This window comes from Artemia sp. Qi Xiang Cuo, chromosome 19 (genome assembly GCF_049724085.1).
Source record: "Artemia sp. Qi Xiang Cuo chromosome 19, ASM4972408v1, whole genome shotgun sequence".
Classification (NCBI taxonomy): domain Eukaryota; kingdom Metazoa; phylum Arthropoda; class Branchiopoda; order Anostraca; family Artemiidae; genus Artemia; species Artemia sp. Qi Xiang Cuo.
The window spans coordinates 22,044,351-22,059,546 of NC_142812.1; the positions used below are offsets into that span (position 1 = coordinate 22,044,351).

The window sequence follows — 15,196 nt, forward strand, 5'->3', positions numbered from 1 at the left end:
TCTTAAAAGGGGCACTAGAACTCTCGATTTCCAATCGAATGAGCCCTTTTAGGGTTTAATAGATGACCCCTACCTTACGGAATGCCTCCAGGAAAAAAATAAATGGAGAGTGGGGGGAGGCTAGCCAATTTCTTTTTACTTATAATCAGTAAACTACAACGTTCAATTTCTAACCAATTTTGCCCTCTATGAAGTTTACTCGAACATATATTACATAATATCACTACAAGCCCAAAGGAACCTAATAAAAACGCCGATCCACAGGGCCCGGGGGGGAGATTTCTTGATCTAATTTTTGACCAATTTCCAAGAAACTGGCTTTCTCAAAATTTGTAGCCGATAGGTTTGGGAACAAAGGGCGAGGGGGGGGGGCTAGGGGCCCTTAACTCTCTTGACTCTTAAAAAGTGAACTAGAACTGTCAAGGTCAAATACCATGAACCGTATATGAATTTTGTACGAGTATCCCTTTCTTGAGAACCATACTTGCCCTCAGAGTATACCTTGAAACACCGTCCCCTGGGCCTTGGGGGGTTGTATTCACACCGGAGTTTTTCTTATCCGACCTTTGAACTATTTCTAACAGAATATCTATCTCAAAATTTTCATCGGATGGGTTTGGAAAAAGAAGGCGGGGGGGGGGGGAGGGGCTAGCTGCCCTCGGATTTCTTTTGACTATTAAAAGTGAGCTCGAACTTTCAATATGCAATCAAATGAGCTCCCTCTGAAGTTTGTACGAGCATCCCTTTCATAAGAACCATATATGCCGGCCCCTGGGCCCTGGGGGTTTGTGACGACACCTGAGTTTTTGTTATCTGACTTTGGAGCAATTTTTAACTTCATGGCTATCTCAAAATTTTATTGGATGTATTTGGGGAAAAAGGGGCGTGGGGGGGGGGGCTAGTTGCCCTCATCTCTTTTGACTCTAAAAAAAGTAACTAGAACTTTCAATTTCCAATCAAATGAGCCATCTCTGAATTTTTTACGAGCTTCCCTTCAATAAGAACCATATATTCCCCCAGGGCGTAACTTATAACACCTGCCCGCGGGCCTTAGGGGGCTGTGTTGACCCCTGAGTTTTCGTTATATGGTCTTTGAACTATTTAAAAAAGATCTATCTCAAAGTTCTTATTGGATGGGTTTGAGGAAAAAAGGGCGTGGAGGGGGGGGGGCTAGAGGCCCTCCAATATCTTTTTAATATTAAAAGGTGAAATAGAACTGTAAATTTAAAATCAAATGATCCCTCTTTGAAGTTAATACGAGCATCCCTTCCATAAGACCCATATATGCCAACCAGGGCATAACTTACAACGCCTGCCCCCGCGCCCTGGTAGGTTGTGTCAACACCGGAATTTTTGTTATATGATCTTTAAACTATTTTTTAACAAAATAGCTATCTTAAAATTTTTATTGGATGCATTTGGGAAAAAAGGGTGTGGGGGGGGGGGTAGAAGCGAGTTACCCACCAATATCTTTTGACACTTAAAAAGGAAGCGATAACTTTCAATTTACAATCAAATGAGCTCCCTTTGAAGTTTATACGAGCATTCCTTTCATAAAATCCATATATGCCCCCAGGACATAACTTATAACCCTTGTCCCTGAATACTGTGGGGGGGAGTGTCCTGCTCAAATATATAATTTCCAGAACTTTCGACTACGTTGAACAAAATGGCTATATCAAAATTTTGATTGGATGTGTTTGGGGAAATGGTGGGCGTGGAAGGCGTGTCAGTTGCCTTAGAATCACTTTCGACTATTAAAAAAGGAACTAGCCATTTAAACTTCTAATCGAATGAGCCCTTTCTGAAGTTTCTACGACAACGTTGTCCATACAAAACCTTATATGCCCCCAGTGTATAACCTATAACCCTTGACATGAGGGTTGTGGAGAAGTTTTCGTTCACAAAGTCCTAATTTCCAGAACTTAAAACTACGTTTAATAAAATAGCTGTCTCAAAATTTTGATTGGATGTGTTTCGGGAAAAGGTGGGCGTGAGAGGGGGTTTAGTTGCCCTGCAATCACTTTTGACTATTACAAAGGGCACTAGCCCTTTGAATTTCCAATCGAGTGAGCCTGTTTTTAAGTTTCTACGACAACGCCTTCTATAAAAACCTTATATACACAAGGGTATGACTTAAAACCCATGCCTTGAGGGTTGTGGGGGAATATACTCCTCAAAAACATATTTTCTATCTGAAAATCAACTACGCTGAACAAAATGGCTCTCTCAAAATTTTGGCTGCTGTTGGGGGACGGATGGGCGTGGGGGGGGGGGCTATGTGACCGGCAATCACTTTCGACTATTAAAAAGGGCACTAGCCCTTTGAATTTCCAATCGAATGAGCCTTTTTTGAAGTTTCTACGACAACGCTCTATAAAAACCTCATTTGCCCCCAGGGCATAACCTAAAACCGTTGCCCTGAGGGTTGTGGGGGAATATCCTCCTCAAAAACATATTTTCTATCTGGAAATCAACTACGCTGAACAAATTGGCTATATCAAAATTTTTATTGGATGTGTTTGGGGAAATGATGGACGTGGGGGGGGGGGGCTAGTTGCCCTCCAATCACTTTCGACTATTGAAAAGGGCACTAGCCCTTTGAATTTCCAATCGAATGACCTTGTTTTGAAGTTTCCAAAACAAGGACAACGCCTTCTGTAAAAACCTTATATGTCCCCAGGGCATAACTTAAACCCTTGCCCTGAGGGTTGTGGGGGAGTGTCCTCCTTAAAAATATATTTTCTATCTGGAAATCAACTACGCTGAATAAATTGGCTATATCAAAATTTTGATTGGATGGGTGGGGGGGAAGGATGGGCGTGGGGGGAGGGGCTAGTTGCCCTCCAATCACTTTCGACTATTAAAAAGGGCACTAGAACTCTCGATTTACAATTAAATGAGCCCCCTTTGAAGTTTCTACGACGACCCCTTCCATATGAAGTGCCTCTGGGAAAAAAATAATAATTATAAAACCTTGGAGCCGTATGGCCTTTTACTATAGGCAACGCTATAGCGTTGCCTCTGAAATGCATAATGCTTATTTAAAAATCTAATTCATTGTACAGAAATGCATGCGCTATTTGAATCTCGAAACAAATCTCTATTTAACATAGATGGTTCTTTGGATTTAACCAATTTTGTATATTTTCTAAATAGAAGTTTTTTGAAGTACAATGATCGAATAAAATTGAAAAAATGTATATTGTACTGGAAAAAAATCTTTCGCTAATAGTAGTTTTTCCAAAGGAAATTAATATTTTCTCATTTCTCTTCTTTAGGTGATCTTTCTTGGAATAAAGAAAGGTCGGAAACACAATCCAAGTTTCCGCTTATACAAAGAGGAATATCATAATCCAAGGCACTCAATGGCGTCTCGGAAGTTGGGGGGGGGGGTAGTATTTGAAGAAAATAAAGGCAAATTTTATTCTTTTTAGACAAAATATTTCAGTTTTGGCTTACTATGTAACTATGTTACAGCTGCAGACAAGTATATGTATATAGCACTATTTCAAGCTTTAGTTTGTCAAGTTAAAAGATTAACTTTTCCTTTTATCATAGATAAAATTGGAGCTTTTGTTATATACATCAGTACAGATTACGTTTTTGACGGGTTAAATCCTCCATATTCAGAAGACAGTGTTCCGAATCCAGTTAACAAATATGGGGTCACCAAACTTCTTGGTGAAAGGGCCGTCCTTGGTGTTAATCCAGGTGAGCATATTACTTTTTTGTAGATAGTGTAGATAGGTTTTAGTGCAGTGCATAGATAGTGTAGATAGCATGTTACTTTTTTGCCGCTAATGTAGATTGGTCTGGCTATTAAAATTTTGTTTGAGAGAAGAATATCAAAGATTAATTGTAAAAAATTTTAAAATACGTTTTCTTTTTTTGTGATAATATAAATACGTCTAAAAACTGGACTTTTTACAGAGAGGACTGACTTTCTGCCCCTGGCTCCAAGGGGGGGGAGGAACTGGGGAGTTGGGACGAATCTATTTGTTCCGGAAAATTTAAGAATTTTGGCCTAATAGAAATTTTTTTTAGGTTTTGACACCCCTTGCCGAGAAATTATCCAGACGGAAGGGACTGTTTAATCCCTTGACGATTATAGGGGTAAAATCACCCACCATCTCTGCTTGAATCATCAACGATTCCGATACTAAGTTACGATAAATATAGTTCAGGCCATACAGTTGAATTGGAAATTTGTTTTTGGTTTAAAAAGCTTACATTTAAGTGTTGAATCATTTGTTCATCTTTGGCTTTACGAATTTAACGTGTAATTTAAGTGGTTTTTAGGATTGTTAGAATAAAAGGGGTTTATTGGAAAAGATTCATTATGTAATTTTAAACTGGGGTCGATTGAAAAAGTTGAATTTACGCGTTTTTTTTGTTTTTTTTTTGAAGTGGAAGCATTAATTTAGCTTAAATACGGAGTCATGTATAGCGCAAACAAATTAATCCTTTGTTAATATTAATTTGAAAACACAAAAAAAAAATAATATAAAGACGATAAACGGGTCTATGGCCAGTAAATCAACACGAAGAAAAAAAAATAAAAACGAATATTTCGCCCGTATCTAACAAGGCGTCTTTAGCGTAGAGAAAAAAAAACAACTAAAACTAAAAAATATACATAAAACTAAAATAGACCAACCTAAAAATATAATATACAAATACTGAAGTAATTGTATATTATATTTTTAGGTTAATCTATTTTAATTTTATGAATATTTTTTAGTTTTAGTTTATTTTTTTTCTCTACGCTGAAGACCCCTTGTTAGATACGGGCGAAATATTCGTTTTTTTCTTCTTTTTTTTCTTCGTTTTCATTTACAGGCCATAGACCCGTTTGTCGTCTTTATATTTTTTTTTTCTATCATAGCTGGCCAGTTCGGCTTTAGATCTTTTATAGTATTAATTTAAAAAAAAACTTTCCGAAAATGAAGTTTTCAAAGAAAAGTAAAAGCCATATGAAATTTAGGATACGAAGAAATATAAATCTACAATAACACAAACTCAAAACAACCAAAACTTACTATTAAAGAATATGAAACCAAAAAAGAACAGAAATTCAATAAACAATCATAGAAGAAAAACATACATTTGGTATTAATATAAATGAATAAATAAATTTCAAAACGAGAAGAGTATAAGTTGAATATGCCAATCAAGCTTAGAACAAACCGACATGATTTTCCATATATGGGTAAATGAAATATAAAACAAGCAAAGATTAGGTAAGTCATAATAGCAAACAAACAAACAATAAGTAGCAAGATAAATTAGTAAACGAATATTAAAACGGGTGAAACATAATTTTAATATGCAAATACAGCTTGAAACAAACAAAAACCTCTACAAAACAGAGGCAAGGTTTTGACTTTTTCTCTCACTATAAAAATCTAAAACCTATTACGTCTTTGGCGCTTTCCTGAAAACTATATGTGTCTTGAACAGTCTTGGAAAGTACAAATAAAATAAAACTGAATGTTTGATATATAATTCTAGTAACTGTTGAAATATCATCAGTTCAAGATTTTATTCAACTATAATTTTATTTTCCTTTTCAATGATGCAATAACAGTAAAAGAAAATATTTGCAATATAATTCGTTTTCAGTGAGGCGCCACTGACGCAGTAGGCTTTAGACTTTTACAGTTAGAGAAGGGCGCAGAATCTAAACTCTTGTTTGTAGTAAAGCTATTATTCTCTTGAATACTCTTGGAAGAACAAATAAAATTAAACAAAATATTCGATGAAAGTTAATGGTATTAATTGTTCAAAGCTCTTCAGCTCAAAATTTGATTTTAGTGTAATTTTTATGTTTACTTTAAGTGTTGTAATAAGTACAAAAGAAAATGTTTGTAATATAATTTGTTTTCAGTAAGGCGCCAGTGACGCAGTAGGTTTTGGACTTCTACAATTCAATTTAAGTTTCACTCATTTGAAGATTCGGTTAATTATTTGTATTGGTAACTATTGTTTGTTTGTTTGCTATTATGGCTTACCTAACCTTTCTTTGTTTTAGGTTTTATTTACCCTTCTAAGGAAAATTATTTCGGTTTTTTTTAAGCTCTATTGTCATGTTCAATTTACTCTTCTCGTTTTGAAATTTATTTTTTCATTTATATTAATACCAAATGTATGTTTTTCTTCTATGATTGTTTATTGAATTTCTGTTCGTTTTTGGTTTCATTCATTCTTTAATAGTAATTTCTTATTGTTTTGAGTTTGAGTTATTGTTGTTTTCTATTTCTTCTGATCTTAAGTTTCATATTACCTTTAATTTTTTTTAGGGAATTTCTTTTTCGGAAGTTTTTTTTTTAAATTAATTTATGTTTGTTTTTTTATTCCAAATTTTCAAGTTTTTAAAAATTATCTTTTTAAAAAAATTATTTTTATTACAGAATAAATTAACAGTTTTGGTAAGAACTAATAAATTAAACTGAATATAGGATACAATGAGATTAATTGCTGAAAGCTCGCCAGCTCAAGATTTTTTGTCACCCAGGCTGGTTTTAAAGCTTTGACGCCTCTAGGCTCAAGCATTTTTGCCGCTCCGTTTTTGCAAGATTTTTGGGGAGAACGCCAAAACTTCGGGAATAGTGAAAGCTGCAGGGCCTAGTGGGCCTATTGGTAAATCCTGGTCTCGTTTCACTAAAATTCTCATTTTATTTTCAATTTTGTAATAAGAACAAAAGAAAATATACGTAATATAATTCATTTTATTAAAGCACCAAATACACAGTAGGGATTATAATTTTACAGTTTGATAAACAGACAGTAACCATACTCTTTTTTTTTGTAAAGACACATTTATTTATATTTAAATAACCCATACAACCTGAAAACGACCACGGTCTAGCAACCACTCTTTAATCCAATGCTCACATATGTTTGAATTCTGTTCTCTCAATTGTTATGATACAAAAAAGGTAAGCTGAATGTACAGAACTCTCAAACTACTTAAGTAAGAGAATAACGAATCTAAGTAAAAGAATTGGTTATCTAAGCAAGAGAATGACACTTTCACCGTTACGAAACGGGCAGTGGCCATACTCTTGTTTGTAGTAAAGATACCGTTCATTAGAAGTGCATAACCCCTACTCCTTGAAAACGACCGTGGTCTAAGTACCAATCTTTGACACAATTCTCCCTTCTCTTTGAATTATGTTCTTCCAATTATTATAATAAAAAAAAGGCAACCTGCTGTTGCAGAATTGTGTAGAAATTGAAGAAAGAGAATGATAATTTTGAGCGAGAGACTTGTTTATTTAAGCAAAAGAATGATACTTTTACCGTTCGGGAAACGGGCAGTAGCCATACTCTTGTTTGTAGGGAAGACATCGTTCATTAGAAGTACATACCCCCAATTCTTTCGGAAATAATTGAGGGAAAAAACTTTCGGAAAGCTTTTTTAATTATTGTTCGTTTTTTCTTTGGGAAAAGTTTCAAATTTTTAATAAACTCCTTATTTCAAAATAGGTCTTTTTTTTCAACATCAAAGTAAAGAAAGGATCATAGTTAACAAGGTATAAAAGTAAACAAAATATCAAAGTAACAATAATTTAGTTCCGTAACTCAGTGCCTTTTCACGGGGCCTGGAGGGGGGGGGGGAAGGTCAATCCCGGAAGTATAGTTATTTGGCCTTTGAACTATTTTTAAAAAAATGGATATCTCCAAATTTTGACCGGAGTCCCTATGAGAAATTGGGGTTTGGGCTAGTTCGCCATTGATCACTTTTGACTCTTAAAACAGAACTAGAAATTTCAATATCCAATCGAGTGAGTCCCCTCAACAGTTAGCACGAACATCCCTTCCATAGAACATTATATTCTAATAACTGGCAATTTACATAAGCTACAATCCTTGCCCCGGTAGCTAAGATTTCTCAACCCCTAAGTTATAGTAATTTGAATTTTGGACTATTTTGAACAAAATGGCTATTTCAAGATTTTGATAAGATGCATTTGGTGAAAAAAGGCACAAGGGGGAGGGCTTGTTACTTTTAGATCACTTTCGATTATTGAGAGCTTACAACTTACATAAGTTACAATTCTTGTCCTGGGTGCTATGGAGGATTTCTCAAGCCCTAATTTATAGTAATTTGAATTTTGGACTATTTTGAACAAAATGACTATCTCAGAATTTTTATCGGATGTATTTGGGGGAAAAGGCGTGGGGGGTAGATACCCTCTGATCAATTTTGATGTCTCTTAAAAAGGTAACTAGACCTTTCAATTTGCAATCAAACGAGCCATCTCCGAAGTTTATACGACCACTCCTCACATATAAAGTTATATACCCTCGAGGCATAGCTTACAGCACTTGCTCCCGGGCTCTGGGGGTTTGTGTCAACCCCGTAGTTTTGGTTATTTGATCTTTAAACTATTTTGAACAAAATAGCTATCTCAAAATTTGATCAGATTTATTTGGGGGGGGGGAGGGCTAGTTGCCTTCCGAGCACTTTTGACTCTTGAGAAGGGCACTAGAAATTCTGATTTACAATCGAATAAGCCCCCTATAAAGTTTATACGAACATCCCTTCCATGAAAAACCTTATATATCCCCATGGCACATTTTACAACATTGGCCCCACTTTTTTTTTGGGGGGGGAGCTGTTTTATCCCTGGGGTTTTTGTTATATTATTTTTGTTCTATTTTGAACAAAATGGCAATATAAAAATTTTGATTGGGCGCATTTGGGGAAAAGAAGGTTGAGAGGGAGGGGAGCTAGTCGCTATCGGAACACTTTTGACCCTTAAAAGGTGAATTACCCTCAAAAGTTTATACGACCACCTCTTCCATAAAAATCTTATATGTCCCCGCGACATAAGTTACAACCCGTCCCCTGGCTCTGGGGGGGGGTATGCTGACACCGAAGTTTTTGTTATTCTATCGTTGGACTATTTCAAAGAAGCTGACAATTTAAAAATTTTCATTTGATACATTTGGGGAAAAAAGGGTGTTTGTGTCAGGGGGGGGGGTTAGATGCCCTCCGTTAACTTTTGACTAGTAAATAGGTAACTAGAACGTCCAGTTTCCAATAAAATGAGCCACCTTCGCAATTTATAAGACCACCCCTTAAAAGCTTATACGCCTCCGGGGCATAACTTAAAACACTTGCCCCCGGGCTCTTGGGGTTTTGTCGACCCCGGAGTTTTTGTTATCTGATGTGTGAACTATTTAAAAAAAAATGACTATCTCAAAATTTGTATCGGATGAATTTGGGGGAAAAGAGCGTGGGGGAGGAGGCTAACTGCCCTCCGATCACTTTTGACTCTTAAAAAGTGAACTAGAACTTTCAATTTCCAGTCAAATGGGGGTGGGGGGGCTAAGTGCCCTCGGATCACTTTTGACTCTTAAAAAGGGTACTAGAACGTCCGATATCCAATCGCACGAGCCCCCTCCGAAGCTTATACGACGACCCCTTCCATATGAAGTGCCTCTGGAAAAAAAACTTTGGAGCCGTATGGCCTTTACTATGGGTAACGCTATAGTGTTGCCTCTGATCTTCTAGAAGACATTACAACTCTGTAGTTAATTGAATTATTTAGATTCATTTAGATTTTACGGTGTAATAATTCTTTTTTAGTTTTTGTTAGTAATAAGTTATTGTGAGAGAGAGCGCATATTTGTGTCATTGTATATTTTGCTGAGATTCCCTATCTTTAACTTACCTTTTACTATTACATTCTATTTTTGAATTAGAGGTTGCAGGACTATCTATCAGCACTATCTTCGACGTTGCTACACTTTCGCACTGTAAAACATAATTTGTGTTATCTGCTACTTTATTAATACTTTTTTTCTTTGGATCTAGAATCGACATTTAATCGAGGGAGGGAGAGCAGAAGAAAGGGTTTTTTTCAGTGGAGAGTAGAACCAAGATTGATCTTTTTCTATTGAAGTGGAAGTAAGTTAATTCCGTGTATTTATGGAGTGAAGTATATCACGAACAGATAACTCTCTATTTGTAACATCTGGAGAAAAATCCAACTCAGTAGGGAATCAGCAACTCAGTTTAATTGATATTCAGAGAGTTGCAGCCATCTTTTATCAGGTGTTTGTTGCCTTGCCTTGACGGTTGTTTTGAATTATGTCTTTTATAGAATAGTTTGTAAGTAAATAAATTTATATCAATTTAATAAATCACTTATATAAATTTAATAAAGTTATTTTTTATCTTTCACATCATTATAGCAATAAAAAATAATAGAAAAATACTTATTTTTTAAAAAATACGCGACTCATAGCCCGCCATAGTGGTTTGAAGGTGGGAGTTTTCACATACATTATTTTCGCCTTCCACCCCCCCCCGTCCTGCATTAAAAAACCCAGAATTTTCAAAGGTGCAAACTTTCACAATATTAAAAAAATATATAGCATTTTTATGACAAAAAGTTTCAGGATTTTTTTTTTAGGTTGGAATAAATTTATTTTTAAACACTTTTAGGAAAAAACTCAAACAAAAATAGCAATCAAATTGCATGAAAAAAATAAAATACAGTAAAATTTAAGCTGCAAGAATTCCTGGCAAAGGGATCAATTTGATTAATGAATAATATATTTAATTATTATGCGGTTAGTTTAAAAAGAAAATCAAACCCAAACCAAAATTGCAGAAAGATTGCTTACACAGATTATAACAGGTGTAGACTTGTGTTTATGCAATTCTCTACACCTTACAATAGTTTACAGAAGGAGTAGAGATACTAAAAAGAAAATATCCTACCTGAACAAATAACACTTTTTGATTTTATAACAGTCATGTAAAATGTACCTGTTTCACAACAAGACAATTCTCCCCCTTTAACTTAAATCCCTTATATGTTCAGACATTAAAAAAAAAAGAAATTACAATAGGGAAATAAAACAAATTATTTCATATTTCAATTATATCTGTTTGGATTTTTTTGGGTAATCCAACAGTTTGTGGCATTGATATATAAGTACAGAGCAACCCGGCTCAATAGTAACAAAAACTTGAAAAAACTGTATTTTGATACCAATTTATATATCAAAGGAATTGGCTTATTATGCTGATTCCTAATATATAAGTTTCATTAATGTGATAACAGCATACAAGCTTCTAAATGCTGAGGATACCATTCCTGGCCTTTTCCAACCGGACAATTCAAATAGAACTCGTGGTAATTCTCAAAAGCTTTTCCAGAAACAAGCCAACACCAGACTAAGGAGCAAGTTCTTTCAAATAAATTTATTAGCTTGTGAAACTCCCTTAGTAAAAAAACAGTAACCTCTACCAGCATGGATGTGTTCAAGTCATCAGTGGATAGGGAGTGGCTCAACAAACCGTGGTGCACCATTTGGGACACCACAGATGATGACTAACTATCATCACTGAAGCTGGCGGACACAGGATTCGTCCAATCGCTAGCAAGTGCGATTTAAGGTAATTTAACGTAAGGTAATTAAGTTTAGTTTTGTCCACCAAAAGCTACAAGGCTGAAAAAATTTGGCTGAGGGGGAAAAACTCCCTCGAAGTCATATAATTTTGATGAAAATCACACCATCAGATTCAGCGTATCAAAGAACCCTACTTTAGAGGTTTCAAGCTCATATCTGCAAAAATGTGGAATTTTGTAATTTTGCCAGAAGGAAGATATTGGATGCATGATTATTTTTTTTTTCCCTAGGGGTGATCATATCAACCCAGTGGACCTAGACAGTCGAGAGAGGGTTCATTTTAATGGAAATGAAAGGTTCTAGGGCCTTTTTTAATTGACCAAAATGATTGGAGGGCAACTAGGCTCCCCTCCCATGTCATCTTTTTTGCAAAATCATCCGATCAAAATTTTGAGATAGCTTTATTCTTCAATTTACTTTAAAGGTCCAATAGCTATGTCTTTAGAGATAAAACGACCCCCTACAACGCCCAAGGAAAGGTTTTTAAGTTATAAAATTAGCATATTGTTTTATTTGTTTTTGGGAATATACATAGAATTTTTGGATGGGGAGGAGAGGAAGAATTTCCTGCTGGGAGGATTTTACACTGGGAAAATTTTACATCATTAGGGAAGTTTCCAGGGGATGAACTTTTCAGGGGAAATTTTACACTGTGTGAATTTGCCAGTATTTCTTTACAAGAGTTCTTTACGTCTTACTTTTTCTTTACCGATTCAATTTTAGGTGCGGAGATGTTAATGGTAATTGTCCGGGTTGAATTTTTGCCAGGATTGAATTATCCAGAGGATATTTTTGTGGGGAGGGCGATTTTTCTTTGGAGGTGGAGCCAGGTATCCTAGCGCTATTAAAAAAAACGATCAGATATTAAATAAAAAAAAACAGCCTTTTTCAACTGAAAGTAAGGAGCGACATTAAAATTAAAAACAAACAGAAATTATTACGTATATGAGAGGGGGTGTCCCTTCCTCAACACCTCGCTCTTTACGGTAAATTTCAAATTTTGTCCCAGTTATTTAAAAACAACTCCTTAAACTGACGGGTCGTGTAATAATAAAAATAATTAACTTTTTTATAAGTGATGAAAAACTGTAGTGTCAATAGTGAGGTATTGAGGGGGGGGGGGCAACCCCTCTCATATACGTAATAATTTCTGTTTGTTTCAAGTTTTAATGTTTCTCCTGGATTTTGGTTAAAAAAAAATTTTTAATGAAGCTTAGAGATAAACATTTTTCTAAAGGCAATTGAAAAAGTAATTAATTAAAAATTGTACAAAACAATAGCCTACTTACAAAAACTAAAATATGAACTCCCAGCATTCAGCTCTGTTGAGCAATGACAAAGCGTTGGACAGACATTTTAGACAATATTGACGGTTTTTTGAACTTGGTTATCAAACACTAAAATATTTAATGCCTTTAGATTAATTTTTTTCTCATAAAATTTAACGCATTATCTAAGTAGCCTTTTCAAAGTATAACATCAAAACTCAGATTAAAAAATCAAATGAAAATTTTTAATTCAATATTTTTAATTGAATTTGAATACCAAAAACCAATATATTTGACACCTTAATACTTCATATTTAAAAAAAAATAAATCTTTTTCAAACTGACAACTAGATAAATACAATCACTCCTCGAAAAATAAATAAATGGCAATAAAATACAAAAAGTATTTCCGCTCAAGGGGAAAATACAAATATTCCCAGCATTCCATTCAGGGGAGACATTTCTGATTATAATGGCTTCATTTTTCAGCTCATGGGTACACTGGCAATGCAAGCAAAAGTATACAGCATATTTTTTTTTTTACCGAAATTGCCCTTTATTAAGTTGTTTTCCTTGTGTGTTTCATTAATTATATGAACATTCTTGGGTACTAATAACAGCACTAATTACTAATAAACAAATATATATTTAGAATCACCATAAAGAACTGATTATTTGGTCGAATGTTATCAATAGTTAGGCTCTTACACTTTCATTATAGAGTCAAAATCTATTGGCAGGCGGTCAACAATGGGGCAACACACATCTTTCTTTTGTTTTTGCATATTCTGCTTTGTTTCTTTTGGTTTTCTTATAATTACTTTATAGTTCCAAATTTCCAGGAAGGACATGCCCCCCGGCCCCCCTACCGGTGGCCATGTCATATTTGGAAAGAACACTGAGTGAAGAATCATTGCTTATTTTTTCCATCTGATTTCTGTTCTATCAGTAAAATTTTAACCAGAGAATGCCTACCTTGCTATCTATTCATATGTAATAATCCACAAATATTTTGAATTAAGTTACCTTAACCAACATAAAAAACATCTCTGGGGCAATTCAGTCATTCAATAAAGCTTTATTTTATTTATGTTCAAGTTTTACTTACATATGCCTAACCTCCTTATTTGGAGAATTCTAGGCCCCAAGTTACTGAACCTATAGACAACATTAGCATATCTACCAAAAGACATGCTTTCATTATATTTAAAATTTTAGACACAGTGAAAAGTTTTAAGAACTGGCAGAGACAAATAAGAAAAGCTATGCTTATTTAAATCAAAATCCTATGAGAAAGGCTGGTTTGAATTTGAGAGTTGCAGTTCAGTTTCTGAGAATACTAGGTTGGGTGCAGTTTTAACAAGAGTCATGGTTCAAAACACCAAGAATGATCTGTTATGTGAAGGGGCTGTAGACTGCATTTGTCATCCTGCTCCTCTGTTTTTATAAATTTGTACCCTGCCTCATTCTACCTTGTATATCTAGTGCATTACTTTTCCTGTTTTGTCTTCTCTTTCTAACTTTTGGGCTCTTTTTTTTCACGCAGACATTAAGGGTATTTGGAAGTGTTCCTAGACTTAGGCAAAATTTTGTCCAAGCTGCCTCTATGGACTGCCAAAGACGCCTTGTATTCACATTTTAGATTTTATATTTAAGTCTCTGTAGTCTAGGCAAGAAATGAAGGGTAGTGGAAGCAGTTTACTGGTGATAGCACCTTAATTTTTTTTTATTGAGCGTCACTATGTCAAGACCAAAGGACAACTGAGATATTAGAAATAGAACGGCCAGCAGAGTCGCAAAAATTTTTTTTTTTTTGGGGGGAGGGAGGGGGTTAAACCAGACCCCTTTGGATACAGCCTTAGTATGGACCAATTGTAGTGGACCTGTTAGCAGTGTTATTGTTAAAATATTATTGACAACAATATATTGTGTATAAAAATTGTTGTTTAACTAGTTATCTTGATTTTAGGTTTGGTAATGATCATAAATTTATCATTATGACAGAAAAGCAGACAGTGTTAGTTACTGGTGCCTCTGGTTTGCTTGGAAGATCTGTTGTTTCTGAGTTAGAAAAAAATAGTGATTTTACCATAATCAAATGTGCTTTTTCCAGGTAAGCTGCTTCTTCACTCTTTGGGACAGTTTATTTTCTAAGAATCTTCTTTTATGTTCATGCCATCACATGGATTTCGGTGTAATACCAGTCATGGCAATAAAAATTAAAAATAAAAAAGATTCTTATAAATAGAAAAAAAAAACACTTATAAAAGTCTGAATATCAATGCTGGCCTATATATTGAGAAAATTCACTTTTTATGCTGATCATAAAGATGAAAAAATCTTCAATTTTGTGTATTGTGTTAAAAGAATAATATGAAAATGTTCACAAAAATTTTGAATTCAACTTGTTTTAGAACCCAAGAGCAGAGTTTTGAGCCCCTATTTACAACAATACACGATATTATTTGTTTTGGGTAAAACTATCATGGGCC

At 34.8% G+C, this 15,196-nt stretch overlaps 1 protein-coding gene across 10 annotated transcripts in view; it reads left to right on the forward strand.

Moving 5' to 3' along the window:
* The window catches only part of LOC148940604 (methionine adenosyltransferase 2 subunit beta-like), a 297,990-nt gene that overhangs the window by 254,235 nt on the left and 28,559 nt on the right, over positions 1-15,196 (forward strand). For 6 of the 10 annotated variants that reach the window (XM_089105444.1, XM_089105443.1, XM_089105442.1 and 3 more), the window contains exon 4: positions 3,562-3,714. In XM_089105444.1, coding sequence (XP_088961570.1) covers positions 3,562-3,714 — 153 coding nt within the window. Of the gene's footprint in view, positions 1-3,561; positions 3,715-11,182; positions 11,438-14,584; positions 14,818-15,196 lie in introns of those variants that run through there. The other 4 variants (XM_089105448.1, XM_089105446.1, XM_089105447.1 and 1 more) reach the window with 3 other exon arrangements.